Here is a 16,095-nt window from a genome sequence, read left to right as displayed (position 1 = left end):
ACTCGAAGCCTACGAGTCCGAATTACATTCCGTTAGTTCAATTCTCTTTCAAAAAATGGTTTTTTTTTTTAATCAATATTATGTTAAAGATTCCATGATTCTCATGCCATGCCATGCCAATTTCTTTATATCATCATTTCTTTATGTCATCACAAGTTATATGGCATCAAGCAATTTCCCAAATGCCCATTCCATTGTCATTTAATCAGAATTTCATCCCTTACATTCTCAAGAAACGAAATTAGCCTCAACCAACAACCCAAAAAAATTTAATCTTGCAAGTTCAAACCACCATATATTATATAGCCTACAATGACATGCAGAAGCTTATGCGAACGATCTAGCATCTATCAGACAAATTTACCAAAACATGCACCAATGTCTTGTATAAAAACAGTGGATAACATTTTAGTGGTATAGCTCAGAATCATGAGTGGTAAAGTACGTGAAGTTGTAAATAAATCCTCTGTTTAAGAATAAATTAATAAACCAAATACGTCAAATTTATAACTCATTTACAAACAAACAGTAAATGCTAAACTCATTCTTGGGTCTTGATCTAATAAAGTGAATATAATAAAACCAAGTTTCAGTTACCTTCAGAGCATACACTGACAAGGTCATACACTACAAAACAGCCATAAGAGAGCACAAGATCTCTCAAGGATAATTTCCCATAACTTTCCTAACCATCTAAACTTGAAATATGATCAGTAAAACGTACTGGCTTGTCCACAGATTAAACATGTTGAAGATCAAGGAAAACTAGAAAAAATAACAGACAGTAAACAACATCAAAAAATGCATTACCTCCACAAAGGCCATTAAAAAATGAGTAGATCCCACCAGGTTTCATCAATGAAGGAAGATGTTGGTGGATCTCTCTCATATCTTCATAATACTCCCCATAAGTGTCAAAGAATACAGCTGGAAAAAATAGAATCACTAGTGAGAAAATAATATCTAATTTAATGAGGTTTGCATGTCTATGGGTTGGTATATTAAATGGGATGGAAAGGGGAGTGAGTAGTAACCACTAGTGAGAAAAGAAAGTAGATTCCAGAAGTTCATAATAAAGTACCACCAAAGTCCAATTCTGCTGCAATGGAAATTCAATATTCTCCTACCCACCTCTTGTACAGTATATGCAAGAGTGGTATAAGTTTCCTTCTTGATTCAATTTTCTTTAATACCAGATGTAGTCCCATCTATATCAAGTGATTGTGCATGAAGAAATTTTCCTTTTTTGGTTTAAAAGAAATATTTACAGATTCAACTAAACTATAACTTTACGACCTTAGTGGATGAGAGAACCCACACAAGTGCTAATAACAATCTGAGCTCGGAGTACTTATTGAAAATAAAAATAAATAGAAACTGAGCTCGAAGTTGGTGAGTAACCAACATGCAGAGCAAAACAAAAAACAAAAAAGAAAAAAAGAAACAAAACAAACAACACAGATCATTCCACTTAGGGACAGAGCAGAACAGATCAGTTGTGGCCTTGGTAGCAGGTCAGCAAGACAGAACAGATCAGTTGTGGCTTTGATCATTACAACAGAGCAGATCAGCAATACACGGCCATACCAGCTTCATCTGGGTCTCAGTCAGAAGCAGTACTAACAGATTCTACCCATACTGGCAGCCTAGCAGCAACCTCACCTTAGCAAAACTGGCAGCCCAACCCATAAACTTGCAGCCAGATTCTACCCAGCAGTCCACCAGCCCTTCACCATCAGACCAACAGGTTCAATCACACACAGGACTTGAGTAACAGCCTAGCAGCAAGCTCACCTTAGCATACTAGCATCCCAATCCCATAACTTGCAGTCATCCACCATGAGACTAGCAGATTAGCCTAAGCATGACTGCAAGCAGCATAACAGACATCAAAGCACCAATTGCACCCACAGTCTTAACACAACCATACCAGCAGAACCCCAGCAGATTGGATCAGATCACACACAGGACTGGACTTGCAGCCTAACAGCAAGCTCACCTTAGCATACCAGCAGCCCAGCCCAGAACTTGCAGCCAGATTCTAGTTTGGCATTGTAACAGATCATCTACCCAGCAGATCACCAGCCATCCACCATCAGACCAACAGATTCAAACACACAAAACACCCCACAGGCAGAACCACAGCAGATTGGATCAGATGAGACACAGGACTTGACTTGCAGTCTACCAGCAAGCTCACCTTAGCAAACCACCAGCCCAGCCCAGTGGTTGCAGCCAGATTCTACCTTAGACAGCCCACTTGCAGCCAGTAGTTGACACAGATCACCATTGCAGTAGCACAACCAGACCAGCAGTAGCTAAACCAGACCAGCAGTAGCACAACATTGCAGTCCAACAGCAGAGCATAGATAGTAGCAGATTCAACCTCCATTCCTGATGCAGTACTGCATTTGTTGCATATTATACACAAGATCAGTAACAGATAACACCACAGCCATTTCAGAAGACTTTATCCACGTTGCTACTCTCACCTTCACAATATCACACAACTCGTCCGAATTCGGTTGGATGCCCTGGAACACACTCTCATTTCTGTGTGTCCAGATGGACCAGAGAATGGGTAGAGGAATAACTGTCCAAATTTTCTTTTCCAACGTTTTCATTCTACACCCAGACCACCACCGTAGCACTCCATTGACGGAACCAGGAATAACCCACTGAAGAGCCCACCATTTTACAATGTTAGACCAAAGCCTCCAAACAAAAGGGCCAAAAAGAAGAATATGTTCCACTGTTTCGACCTCACTTTGACAAAACACACATACAATATTCGCATTCTCGTCAAGGATCCCGGGTCAATTGTCACAAGAACAATTCAAACTCGGAACATTCATAAACTTTATTAACCAATCATCAAATTTTCAATTTAAGTAGAAGAAAGTCATTGGTTCTTATTCTCATGGTATGAATGAATTCTAAGTAGTCATTACTCTTGGACTATGATAGAGTAATCTTAATTATTGATATGACCGCGGTAATGTTCTTAAGCATTCTTAGAACGTAGAAAACTTTGTTTTCCCACTTCAAAATAGATAGGTCATGGCAAACGGTAAATGGAAGTGTTGTACGATGGAGGATTGCATGTTCAGGTGGTCTATAGCGGAGGTCTTCGTACAAATGAAGGTCAACTTGACCCATCCCGCATTTTCCGTCACCAAAGTATAACATGTGTTACAATTTGGACCAAAGTGAAAAGAATATAATAGTTTGGTCATTTGAAAAACAAACGTAGGTCAACTTTACCCATGCCGCATTTTCTGTCACAAAAGTATAACATCTCTTACAATTTGGACCAGAGTGATAAGAATATAATAGTTTGAAGTTCAAAGTGAGAAAGTATTCATAGGTAAGCAAGGTGACGGTGTAATTTACCATTTTACAAAATGTAAACCATGCCTTAATTTGTGAAGAAATTGTTGATGTAATTAATATCATAATAATTAATATTTATTATTACAAAATATGCTAACATAATTTAATATGAAGATTTACTAATTTCAATAAAGGCAAAAAAAGAAATATCATTTTGCCTCTCATACTATCACTAAAAATTAAGTTAACCTGTATTATTTTAGTGAAATTAATTGTACAGTTTATTTAATTTTGGATTAATTTTACCCCCGCTGTTAGGTTATGTTTGTAATCCAATGAAAGTTACTGACATGGAAATAACATTTGAAATTTCATTTTACCGTCCAAACTATCTATAACAGATCAATTAGACCTCCAAACTTCATTTTATTCAGAGAACTAATTGATATTTTGGGTGCCACATGAGCAACTTTTATTTTATTATAGACTGTAATTGATGGTGGAGTAATATTTTATTTGAGTTATAATTTGATAGAAAAATGATATTTTGTAAAAAGTGAAATTTCAATAAAAAAAAATTGTAAAAAAAATAGTCCGTGGAAAATAGAAAATAAAAAAATATTAATAAATTTGCATAATTATTTGACCTCACCAAATTTTAAAAGGTGGATTACCTCAACCCCCCATAATTTGGGTCTGAGGGTACTGTTTGGGCCTGTGAGGCCCATCACGGGTTCTAAATTTGAATCCAAACCATTAATGTTGTGTATTTCATTAACACAAAAAGATAGAGCAATCCGTGGTGGTCACCAAAAAATGTACAAAATTGGTGTTTTTAAAATTAAATCATCACTTTTTGTAATGACAAATGCGATAACTTGAAAAGATTATGATCATTTTAGGGACCTAATTTTTTTTTTTAAAAAAAATACACCTAAATTTTTTATTTCTGATTATGAAAACGGGATCAATTGGGCCACAAAAAGTCCAAACAATACGGTCCAGTCCAGATTGTGGACTGTAGACACTCCCCCTCCATTAAAATAGTTATATTTTGTTTCCAAAAAAATAATATAAGACTTCTTAAAACTCCACACAATCTGTGCGTATTTCCAAAAAAAACAGATTGAAACTTCCTAGAAAATCAAAACATGCTTAATTTGGCCACCCAAAAACTCCCACAGAAACATATGTTTTGGGGTTTTGGCATGTCATTCTTCTCTCTCACGTTGCTGGTCTCAAATTCCTCACCCCACCAGTCTGAAATTGTGTCTGTATCAGCCACTGTTTGATCCCACAATAGAGCTGTTGCTGCTGCCACCACAACTACTAGCCAACACCTTCATGCTGTGGAGACCTATGGTATGTTCTTTTTTTTTTATTGTTGATATTGTTTGAGTCTAGGGTTTGCTGTTTTTTTTTTAGACTTAGTTGTTTTTGATGAGTTATATATGATGAAATACTCATGTTTTTGTTCATATTGCATATACATTACCCATTCGAATAAGAAAATTCTGAACTTCAAAATCTTCTACTATCCTTTTCTTACTTTTCTCCATAATAGGTAGGTTAGAGTTTTAAATTTCTCTGTCATTGACAAGTGAAAGGAATTTCAGATTGTGCAGTAAAAAAACAGGGGAAAACAGAGGGAACAAACTAAGCCTAATTTCTGCTAGGATAGTCATTGATTATAGTCTTACCCCATATTGTCAAATCTATCACAGTATAACTACAAACTCTCAACTCAAGAACTAGTGAAACCACAAAAACCAAAAAAAAAATTCCAAAGGGAGAGACTAGTTTATAGCACAACAAAACCAGAAATTGAGACCTCATTGTCACTGGAATAGTTATTTTTTAAATTTCATTTATGATAGTCATTAATTTGTACAATCCTTGAATTGGAAGAGAATGATTTGGAGTTAAAAAATGAGCGCAACAGAGGACCTCAATAAGCTACATGTACCCATCCGAGACTCAAAACAACTCAGCCGTATCAGTCCCCTAAGCTACCCACAACAATCCCCTAAGCTACATATAATTGGTATCAACTAGCATCAGCAAAATGGCCCAAAACAGAGAAGAACACCAGCAGCATCTAGTCACAGCAACTTGAACCAGCAGCAACACCACCTGTACATTAAACATTATTTGACCTGATTTGCTGCAAGTTGCAGATCCTGGACTGAATAAGAACACCCCTTCAAATGAGCATTGATCCAAAATGCCACTCTGACCATAATCAACTCACCGAAGTCAGCAAGGCAAAAAGGGTATCCACTGCGTCCCTCGTTGGTCGTCATGTGATGATGTAAATAGTCCAATCTTTAACAACTTTTTCTTTTTTTGTTATTTTTTCTGGGTGTCCAATTGTACCATGATGAATTTGTTATACCTAACAAACAAAGACAGTGATTCCAAATTCCAGAAATTTATAAAATGGGACCTATTTAAGCTTCCAAACAATTTGTAAAATGGGACTTTACAGATTAACAAAGAAGTCATGGGAACAAGTTAATGCCATGGGATTTTCACTAATTTTCCCTTACAAAATGGAGAGGGATGGAAATGATCACTTTGAAGATGCATTCCAAAAGGTTGTACTTGGAGAATGGAATTTTAAATCCTATTCTTTTCTCTCTATTTCCTCTTCATCCTTCTCTTTCCCTTTTTGAGATGAAATAGAAAATAGAATTTTGGCATTTGGTGCCACAGAACATGTCGTGCAACATTTTAACTCTCAGTGTGCTTGTGCTTGGATTTTCTGTTATTAAGTCATCAGTCTGCTACATTTTAAGGAGTACATGTTCTTCAATACATGAAATTAGAGAAAACATGAGACGGTAGTAACAGTCCCCATCAAGTCATCAGCTACAACTAGTGTGTGCTTGTATTATTGCGTCAACTAAATACAACTAATCAGTACATTGCTTTTATTGTATTCATAGTATATATCTCTCAAATAAGTAAGGGGTTGTGTTTATTATTATTTGTCTTTTGGTGTGTATACTTCTCTTGCATTTACTAACTTGATTTTGTCTCATATGATTATTTCACCTTTGCTTATGTAGATAATATATAACAATACACAATGAGCGAAGGAAGCAACAAACCTTGCATACACAAACGATTTACACCAGCTTTCTTCTTCTACAAGTATTATTTCTTCACATTATTCAACGTATGATTTTAAATACATGTTTTATGTTCGGTTTAAATATTAGCCCTTATTATACATTTGGTTGAACCTGTAGCAAAGATGAAAACAAAAGCATGCAAGAAGCACAAATAACAGTTACCGACACGGTTTGCACATTGCCTACCTACCACATACTGTTTACATATTTCATATTATCTTTGTCTTTCATGTTCTACTTGCATCACTTATATTTACTTTTGAGGCAATGTAGATGAAGAAGGATGTAGGACATGAATGGAGAACCCGGCAGAAGGAAGACAAGGAGTACAAAGAGATGGACATGTGGACTGTTGATAAGCAAGCCAAGTTGGAAGGTCCCCTTCCCACAAAACCAAGAAAGGTGAAATACAAAGAGAACAACAATTTATTGTTTTATTATGACATATTTCACACATTGTAATAACATGTTTATATTTTCATATTTCTCACAGAAATTTATTCACACACTATTCTGAAATTATTTAAAGTGTCTTTCTTAAATTATTCTAATACCCACTATATTCTTTCTCAGTGGCATTTCCAAACAAGAATTGCCTTGAGATCAATTGTTAAAATAATAAGAAGATTGAGCATGGAACAACGTGATGCAGTTACTAGTAGTGGGTTAGGGGGGCTCTTGAATCTCAGATGTACAAAGCTTGATCATGACCTCTGCGAATGGTTGGTTCAGAAATTTGATCCCAAAACTTGTTCGTTGAACGTTCATGGGCGGCGACTCCTCCTTACTGAACTAGACGTTCACAAGTTATTGGGCATTCCTGCCGAAGGCAAAACAATAGAACTAAAAAAATCTTCACAAGCATTTCCCAAGCTATTTGAAGAACTTGGAGTTGTCCAAGGACCTATCAAACTGAATGCTTTGAGAGAGTATTTGACCAAAACAGAGGGAGCTGGAGAGGAATTTATGAGGATATTTGCCCTATACATATTAGGTGCCTTCTTATGCCCAAAGACAAAGGATGTTGTTAAACAATCATTCATCCACCTCATTCAGAATGTGGATGGCATGAAGGATTATAATTGGTCAAAGTTCACTCTTCAATTCTTTGTTCGTGGTTTATGTAAGTACAATTCGAAAAGTCACTCACAACCAAATGGATGCTTATTTCTTATAATGGTATGCTTCTAACCAATTACAAATTGTTTTGTTATAAATACTCGACTTCAATGCCTTTTTCATTACATAGTACATGTTAAATTAATACATTTTTGTGATGCAGTTGTTTTACTTTGATCGTGTTGCTCCTAGTGGTTGTGATGTTGGTCGTGCTCGTTCGATCCCCTCCTTGGCTTATTGGGGTGATGCAGAAATAAAGGCGACACTAAAACTATTCCAAAAATCAGGAGGTTACCAGAATGAGGAGGTCATCCTTAGCGTATCCCTTCTTTTATGATTGGTTTTTGTTTGTTATTTTTCATGTTGAAATGGAAAACTAAATTGTTTACGATGTGTCTATAAATAGGTTGATGTTAATTTTGTTGTTGACGAGCAAATGCAACCATTTGTACAAAGTGAGGAAATGAAAAATATGAATGATATTCGGATTTCAAAAATTGAGACGACTGTTTGTGACATGAAAAGTGTTTTGGAAGAACTAGTTGTTATTGTTAAAAGTGGAATAACTAATTCTTCCATTCCGAAGGTCATGGAAAAATGTGAGCCACTGCAAATGTCAAAACAACAGGAAGCGGGGCACGGCCATTGTAAATGTGAACCTGGCATAGTTGCACGTGGAGTTGTGGTAGAATCTACAGTTGTACCTATAGTGGAACATGCCAGCCCTATACTCGTGCCAAAACCTAATGTTGTGGTTGAATCTACGGTTGTACCTACAGTTGAACATGAGAACAATACACTCCCGCCAAAACCTAATGTTCTGGTAGCATTAGAGAACATGGAGGAAAATAGAATTCCGCTCACACCATCCAACTTGCAATTGGATGCCCATCTTCATGAGCAAACCAAACAAGCGAAGAACAAAATCAAGGTAAGATTGAACAACAATCGAAGAAAGAAAATCCCAAAACTCCAACTTATTGATGAATCTAGTTCATCCATTGGTCCATATGGCGGTCCTTGCACTCAACATTCGGATGCGCGGGTGGACATACATTCACCTTTTACAGCCATTGCTAGTAAGAAAAGGAAAGCCACTCAGAAAGTACCAACCAAGACAAAGCTTCATTTAGATGAATCAGATTCATCTCTCGATACAAAGGAGGATAAGTTTGATCAAGTAAGTCATGTACATAATATATGTGTTATACAATGTTGCTATTCCTATAAATATATTTTAGGATTTTTCATTATTTATTGTTCGTTGTAATTTGTTTTAGAGTTTGAACTTACTTGGAAAACTACTTGGCCTCAATTTTGAAGCATCTGCTACTGCCATTGAGGTTATTACTAATTTCATTATTGTTCTTGATCTCCAATCCCCTTATTTTAATGCACTGCAAGAAGTATGACAATTTATTGTTTATGTGTTCGGTTAAATTCACAAGTCATCGACTACACAAATTGTGAGGCCATGTCCTTTATCTGCTGAGGAGCAAATTGTTAAGGCTTATTGTTTCGATAAGGATTTGGAAAGCAGGTAATTTTATTGCGTTTGTATGTTCCTCTCTATCACCAATAAGTGAAAATCTTCAATTTGTACATGATGCAGTGAGGATATTGTGGTCATGGAGTGTTTTTACACGCCGGTTGAATTTGCCACCCGATTCGATTTGTGCTCATTACAACCAAAAACATGGATTTGTGGTTCCGTAAGTGTTCATTTCATGCATCAATATTGCTATGTGAAGTCATTTTTAAGGATATAGGTTTCAAATTATTATTTGATGCATGTATTTCAGATTATTAATTTAGTTGTAGCACAATTGACAAACGCACAAAGGAGGCTCTTCCCCGATAAGTGTCATAGGACGTGGTACTTTCCCACATATGTATCGGTGAGTAGTCTAGTGTGTCGTGTTTATGTTTGGTTATTCATGTATACTTATTGATGTATACTTGTGCATTATCAATTGTAGCAACATATTATCAATGGGACGGACCATGCAAAGCTATGTGACGAATATTTTGGGGAGTCTCGATACACTGGGAAGCTTCATGCCTGTCAAGAAGTAATGTGTCAAGCATTCTTCCATTTTACAGGATTATTTTAAATATCCCCTCCATTTTACTAATATTTTTATTATTTATTAAGTTTTTTAGGGTATCAACGTCGTCACTATTTTTTTTTATAAATTTTCTAAACTGGTTGGGCAACGTTGCATGACCCTTTTTTTATTATTGTCACTCAGATATATATTCCGGTGAACGACCATGAAGAACATTGGTTTTGTGTCAACATAGATATGGCACATCGCATGGCTTATATATTTGACTCGAGTCCCAGCCTCACAAATGACAAACGTCGTGAATTAATGGCAAGGAAATTGGTAAGTCGTTTATTTTATTTTATTTTTTTAAAGAAAAAAAACAATCAGCACAATCTATCTTACAACATTCATGCATAGGTTCAAACAATGCATTTGTTATTGCAACAATATTTTGGAGACCTTTATGTTGCAAATGTGAAGGAGTTCGAATTACAGAGGTTGAAAGACGCTTGTCTCCAACATAAAACCGATAGGTATTCTAAAATTTTTTCATTCGCTATTCATTTTTGGCTTTCTTATTAACATTACACACAAGTTTGACATTCATATGTATGTTGTCATGAAGCTACGACTGTGGTATGTTTGTCATGAAGTATATGCAAGGTGTTGTTATGCCGACCGGCGTACACAAGGTGACTGTTAAATGTTAACCACATAATTACACTATTGCAATTACAATGTCATATGATGGTATTGTTGATGGAAAATTTTTTGTTTTGTTTCCTTAGTTTGATAAACTGGAAAGGTTTAGGCTACTAGTTGACCTAGTGAACGATTCGTCCAACCGTATTTACATTGAGGTTATGAATAGGCTTGAACAATACAAAGAGAGGTGCGTCCCCAAACCATGAACAACTTATGCCCTTCATAAACTCAGCTGATTACTTACTGAATGCAATTTCTTTTGTAACAGGTACTCTAGGCTCCGGAAGGCTACAAGGAAAAAAAAAGTTTGATTGTAAACATGGCTGTTTGAAAAAGATTGATTCGCCTTACCGTACTTTTGCCACTATGCTTATTCACAATTATGAACATATTAGATGGTTGAAGAAACATGGATGACTAAAGTAACCCAGTTTGGTAGTATTTTGTGGACGATTGAAAAACCATATTATTTTTTGGGTTTCAATTTGTATGGAATTTATATTGTTCCTCAAGATTGGGGTGATGAAACTATTTATGATATTTAACTGTACCACATTAATCTTGGTTGTTACATTTACAATCCATCAAAAATTACACACATGTACCAAATGTTAGTGGGGAAACTGTTTTAAAAACTGGAGTACGAGTCCATGCATTGCTACATATATAGTACAAAATAATTTTTGTTGCATAATCAGTTCATGTCCAAATAAAATTGTGCCATTAGTGTATACTATCATGTACACATTTCAAATGACAAGAGTGTAACAGGACTAGTCCTTGGCAGAGTAACAAAATAACTAATAAATTTTCTAAATTTTACGTTTAAGAAAACACATAAAATGAACAATACAAAAAAAATTAAATAAAAAATATATTGTTAATACAGAGAAAGTGATAATTCATTTCATCTCCCCACTTAGAAGGGGCGCAAAGGTAGTTATTTGCAAATTTGGGCTAATACCAAGAACAATGACAATATTTGCTACAAAAAAGCAACAGAGGACCTGCATTTCCTTGCTAGTAAGCAACACCTAATGTACCCTTCAACGACTTAGAAAGAAAGAACGTCTAAGAAATCTAAGGAATTATAGTTGTTAATCACATTCCGTGCATAAATATCATACTAAGTTTTGGAATCGATGTATCAACTGTGTAGTCAATTGGTATCCATAAATTTCAGCAAGCTATACATACATCGTTGGATTTGAACAAAAAAAAATAAAATTAATTGGACATGTCTATCAAAAATGTCGAAGCATCATACTAAATAATATTGTTGACATAAACCATCCAAATGTTGTCCATCACATAAGCCATCCATGAATCCTAACATTGTTTCAATTTTTTTTTCATAATACATGGGACAAAAAGTAACACTGTTCGCAAAAGTATGGGATGATCAAAGTACCACCACTGGTTGCACAAAAATTAACATTGTTTGTAAAAAAAAGTTGACACTTTCTGCACCAAAAAGTAACACTGTATGCAAAAAAAAGTAACAGTGTCAGCTAAATCATTGGCATTGCAAACTTTGTTCAACCATCATTGTCTGTGTCCATTTGTTGGCTGTCATCATGGTTGGACCCATTAGATTCCTGCTCACTATCATTAGAACTAGTTGAATTCTCAAAATCTTCACCACAAAAGGCTTTCCGCATTTTTTTTAGCTCTAACTTGACCTTCCTCATGTCTTTCTTGTGCTGCAACTCCATCCGGTTCAATATGGACACAGCCTCGTACAAACGAGTTGATATGCTCTCCAATGAAGTAGGATCTTGTCTTTCACGGTGCTTTCGACTTTGCCCTTGTGTTTTCCCATACGTTCCACGACCTATATGGCTCATCTACCCCTTCCATTCATCATCTGGTCGAGTCGGTACACAAAGCTCAAGTAGCATATCAGTCACGAGGAGGCCGAATGGTAATGCTGCATGTGGATTGTTAGCTTTTGCGACAGAATCCACAACTTGCCAAATTATCTTTGGAACATCTAGAGGGCTGAAATTATGGATAGCATACAACATAAGTGCTCGTTCATGGTCAAAAGTGGATTTCACCCCCCTTGGGTCAAGATTGTACCACAAGATAAGATGAAGAACGGCAAGGTCAGGCTTCAGGAACTTTACATGATACTTGTCTTGTGGTATGACTCCTTCAATGTACAAATCATCAACAATTTGGGCTTCATTAGGAAGGTCAACACCAGGAAGGTATGGATATTGTGTTTTGTCATCATGTGTTGGTCGCTGAATGTCTAAGAATTTTGATATGCAATCCGCAGAAAACACCATATCTTTCCCCCTCAGTTTTGTTTTCAGAATCAAGTTCTCTGTATCAGTTGGCTTTTGTATGCTACCAAAGAATTCCCGTACCAAGTTGACATTAGCCTTCCCTTCCCGTTCGATTAGGTTTTGGATATGCAGGTGGCCCACAATTGCTGGAATATTAGTATGAGTTAACTCCTTCAACTTGACAGCCCGCTCTACCGTAATAGCCCGTTTAGCAAAAATACCAAGGTCAACGTGAGGAGCTTCCGCTTTTCCTTTACTCGGTTTTTTTGTTGTCTTTTTCCGTGGCATCTTCAATTACCTACGTAATATCCAAACATATTAAAACATATGTACGTCATTGGAGAGATTCAAATTTTTATCATACAATGACAAATGCAAATATATTAAAACCTTATTGATTTCAGTCATCAATGTCCACCATTTCTTACCAAGCAAACAGACAATTAAAAAAATCTACAAAAGAAAAATAGAGACAGTTCGGTATTATTAACAGTGATTGTTTGTAAAGTAATGGCATGAGCAAGTCTTTATTTTATCAACAATCAAACAAATTTAGAGTTCATTCACCTTTATTTTTCAAATTAATCTCCAAACTACGAAATTTATTAAGTCAAAAATATTAAAAAATATTAAGTCAAATATTTCAATGGAAGAAACACTCAAGTCAAAATATTAAAACATAGGCAATTTTTGAATTTGTAATTAAATTGGAAAAATGTTTTAGTAAAATTCTTCCAAACACAATTCACTTTTTAAGAAACACCTAAAATTTAATTGTGTTAGTTTCAAATGTGTCCGCTCAACACCTTTGATTTTTACCCATAATGAGGATTCTGCATCTTCTATGACCGGGGTGAATGAAGGTAGCCTTGCATATGGATTTGGATCATTACAGTCAAGTTACTGTACTCTCACTTGTTATAAGCAGTTGTAATTTTTACTCTCGACTGCTTCAAAATGAAGATTATTCCATGATTCGGATCTCTTGTGTGAGCAAATAGCCAAATAAGCTCAAGTCCTAATTTGACTGCATCAACAACCTCAAGTCCAAAATTTTCTTAGATGCTTTTAGTTTTAAGGAAGTACATTTGCAAAGTTGGTTTAATGCTACGCTATTGTTTGAATGACAACTTGGGTTCATGTTACTAAATTTTTTGTTGGGTGATGAAGTTGTTTATATTTTGACAATGCACATCTCCATCATCTCTTATTATACCTACACATCGATACCATACCATTCCACTATAAGCATAGTTATGTGTCACCTAACAGCAATGTCCACCATTTCTTACCAAGCAAACAGACAATTAAAAAAATCTACAAAAGAGAAACAGAGACAGTTCGGTATTATTAACAATGATTGTTTGTAAAGTAATGGCATGAGCAACTCCCTAATTGTCCATCTCTGCACAACTCGGTGGAATACACATTAATTGTTCAGATTTCATAACAGCAATCATGTGGCAGCAAGGGATGCCAAACGACTCAAACTTCAAGCAACAACATTTCATTGTGATATTAGCTGGAAAATACTCAACCGTCCACGTGCATGTTGGTGCCTTGTACTCACCAAAACGGTAGGTGCGATGATCCTCAAGCTGAACTCTTTCCATCACAAACAATTTACCCTCTTTCCTGATTTCATGTTGAAACAATGAGAAAATCTTCCGAGTAAAGAGTTCAGCTGCATGTTTCTCCAAACTCCTCAATGGCGTAGTCAAAACCGGGAAACTATTCTCTGTTTTAGATTCTGTTTCTGCCTCATTAACACGCATTCTAGCAAGAGCCCTATCATACTGCGCTACAAATTCATACAGCCTAACCTTTTGGTTTAGGAATATATTGAAATATGCATTTATACCCTCGACACGTTGAGTGCTCCTCATTCCAGCAAACATGTGACCACGGAGATATGCCTCAGCCCAATTATCACGCTTCAGATGAATATCCGACACCCAGTTATTGTTCTCCAACTTGTACTGTTTCACCATAGCAGCCCAGGCATTGTCAAACTCATCAATTTTACATTTCTTTAACATCAACTGTGCAAAATCAGTTGTAAATTCTGGTATGTGGACATTTGTTGAGGCATTTTTCTCCAGATGCCAAGAACATAAACGATGTCTGCAGTTTGGAATAACTCTTTTGATTGCCTGACGCATTGCCCTATCACCATCTGTTACAACGGAGATGGGTCTTTTACCATCCATGGCCTCCATTAACATTTCCAGCACCCACGTGTATGTCTCCATTGTCTCATCAGGCAACAAAGCACATCCGAATATAGTTGTCATGAAATGGTTACTCACGCCAGCTAGAATTACAAATGGCTTCTTATATGCATTTGTACGATAAGTTGTATCAAATACCAATACATCACCAAATGCAGCATAATCCATTCGAGACCTACAATCTGCCCAGAAAATCTTGTCCAACCGGTTGTCCTTATCGACGTTGTATTTGAAAAAAAATAATGGATCTGCATCTAATTTAGCTGACAAGTATCCTAACGCACCCTCTGCATCCCCTTCTGCGAGTTGTACTTTGCGCTCAGCTTGGAATTGATTGTGCAAATCTCTATGAATGAAGCCCACCTTCTCATAACCCCCTGACTGATGGACCATAAAATCCATGATCTGACTCGTTTTCATACCCACATTGCGCATGGCCTTTGCTTGAGCTTGGTCTGCACTTGTTACAAACCTATTCGACCAAAAAAAAGGGACGCAGTGTGGTGCTGCCAACGGATGGTTGTGTTCCCCTACAAAGTGGGTCACAACATATTTCCTAGCTGTCTTGTCATAACGCACACGAAATGTGGCATTACAAAAAAGTCTAGTTTCTACCCTAGGAGTTCTTACCCATTCCACACGTTGCAAGTATTTCTTTTCTCTTACACCTTCCCTTGAACAAACCCATTTCCTACTCTCTACAAATTTGTTGTCTCCAGTAATTCTTTTTTTACTTCTTCGTACGCTAAAACCGATGACCTTAGCGTATGCATTGTAGAAAGTATAAGCATCATCCTCTGAATTGAATTTCATTTGCAACACATCTTCCTTAGTAAGCATTCGTAAACTATCATAGGTTTGGGAAGCTAACCCTTCTTTCACATCAACAACATCATCCTTGCCATCTAGAGCAAATTGATCATCAATTTCAGTATTGACCTCTTCAGGCCTACTACTTTCAGGTTCATCCATTGTATATACACTTGTAAGTACCCTATTAGCAATTAAAACGAAACAAATCAACTAAAAAACACACATGCCATTGCGCTGCTATAATTTACATCTTCAGAACAAATAAATATAATAGCACACCTGCCAGTGCCTTGCAATCAATTTAAAAAAAAAATTCAAACATGTCTGCAAGCACCCTACTATCAACTAAAACCAAACAAAAAACCAAAAAAACCACACCCGCCAATATTGTGCTACCAATTATTACTTCTTT

The 16,095-nt window shown here is 36.3% G+C and overlaps 1 protein-coding gene across 1 annotated transcript; it reads right to left on the bottom strand.

Annotated features, from left to right (window-relative positions):
• Positions 1–14,030: 14,030 nt before the first annotated feature.
• LOC145793852 (protein FAR1-RELATED SEQUENCE 5-like) lies at positions 14,031–15,842 on the bottom strand. The gene has a single exon (XM_082876733.1). It carries the CDS (start codon positions 15,840–15,842, stop codon positions 14,031–14,033), a length of 1,812 nt encoding a protein of 603 aa, XP_082732859.1.
• Positions 15,843–16,095: the final 253 nt, after the last annotated feature.

The sequence above is a fragment of the Camellia sinensis genome, chromosome 6 (genome assembly GCF_055761805.1).
Source record: "Camellia sinensis isolate YWXY chromosome 6, ASM5576180v1, whole genome shotgun sequence".
NCBI classification, from domain to species: Eukaryota; Viridiplantae; Streptophyta; class Magnoliopsida; order Ericales; family Theaceae; genus Camellia; species Camellia sinensis.
The sequence above is the reverse complement of the archived record's forward strand: the minus strand, read 5'-3'. Positions and strand labels throughout refer to the sequence as shown.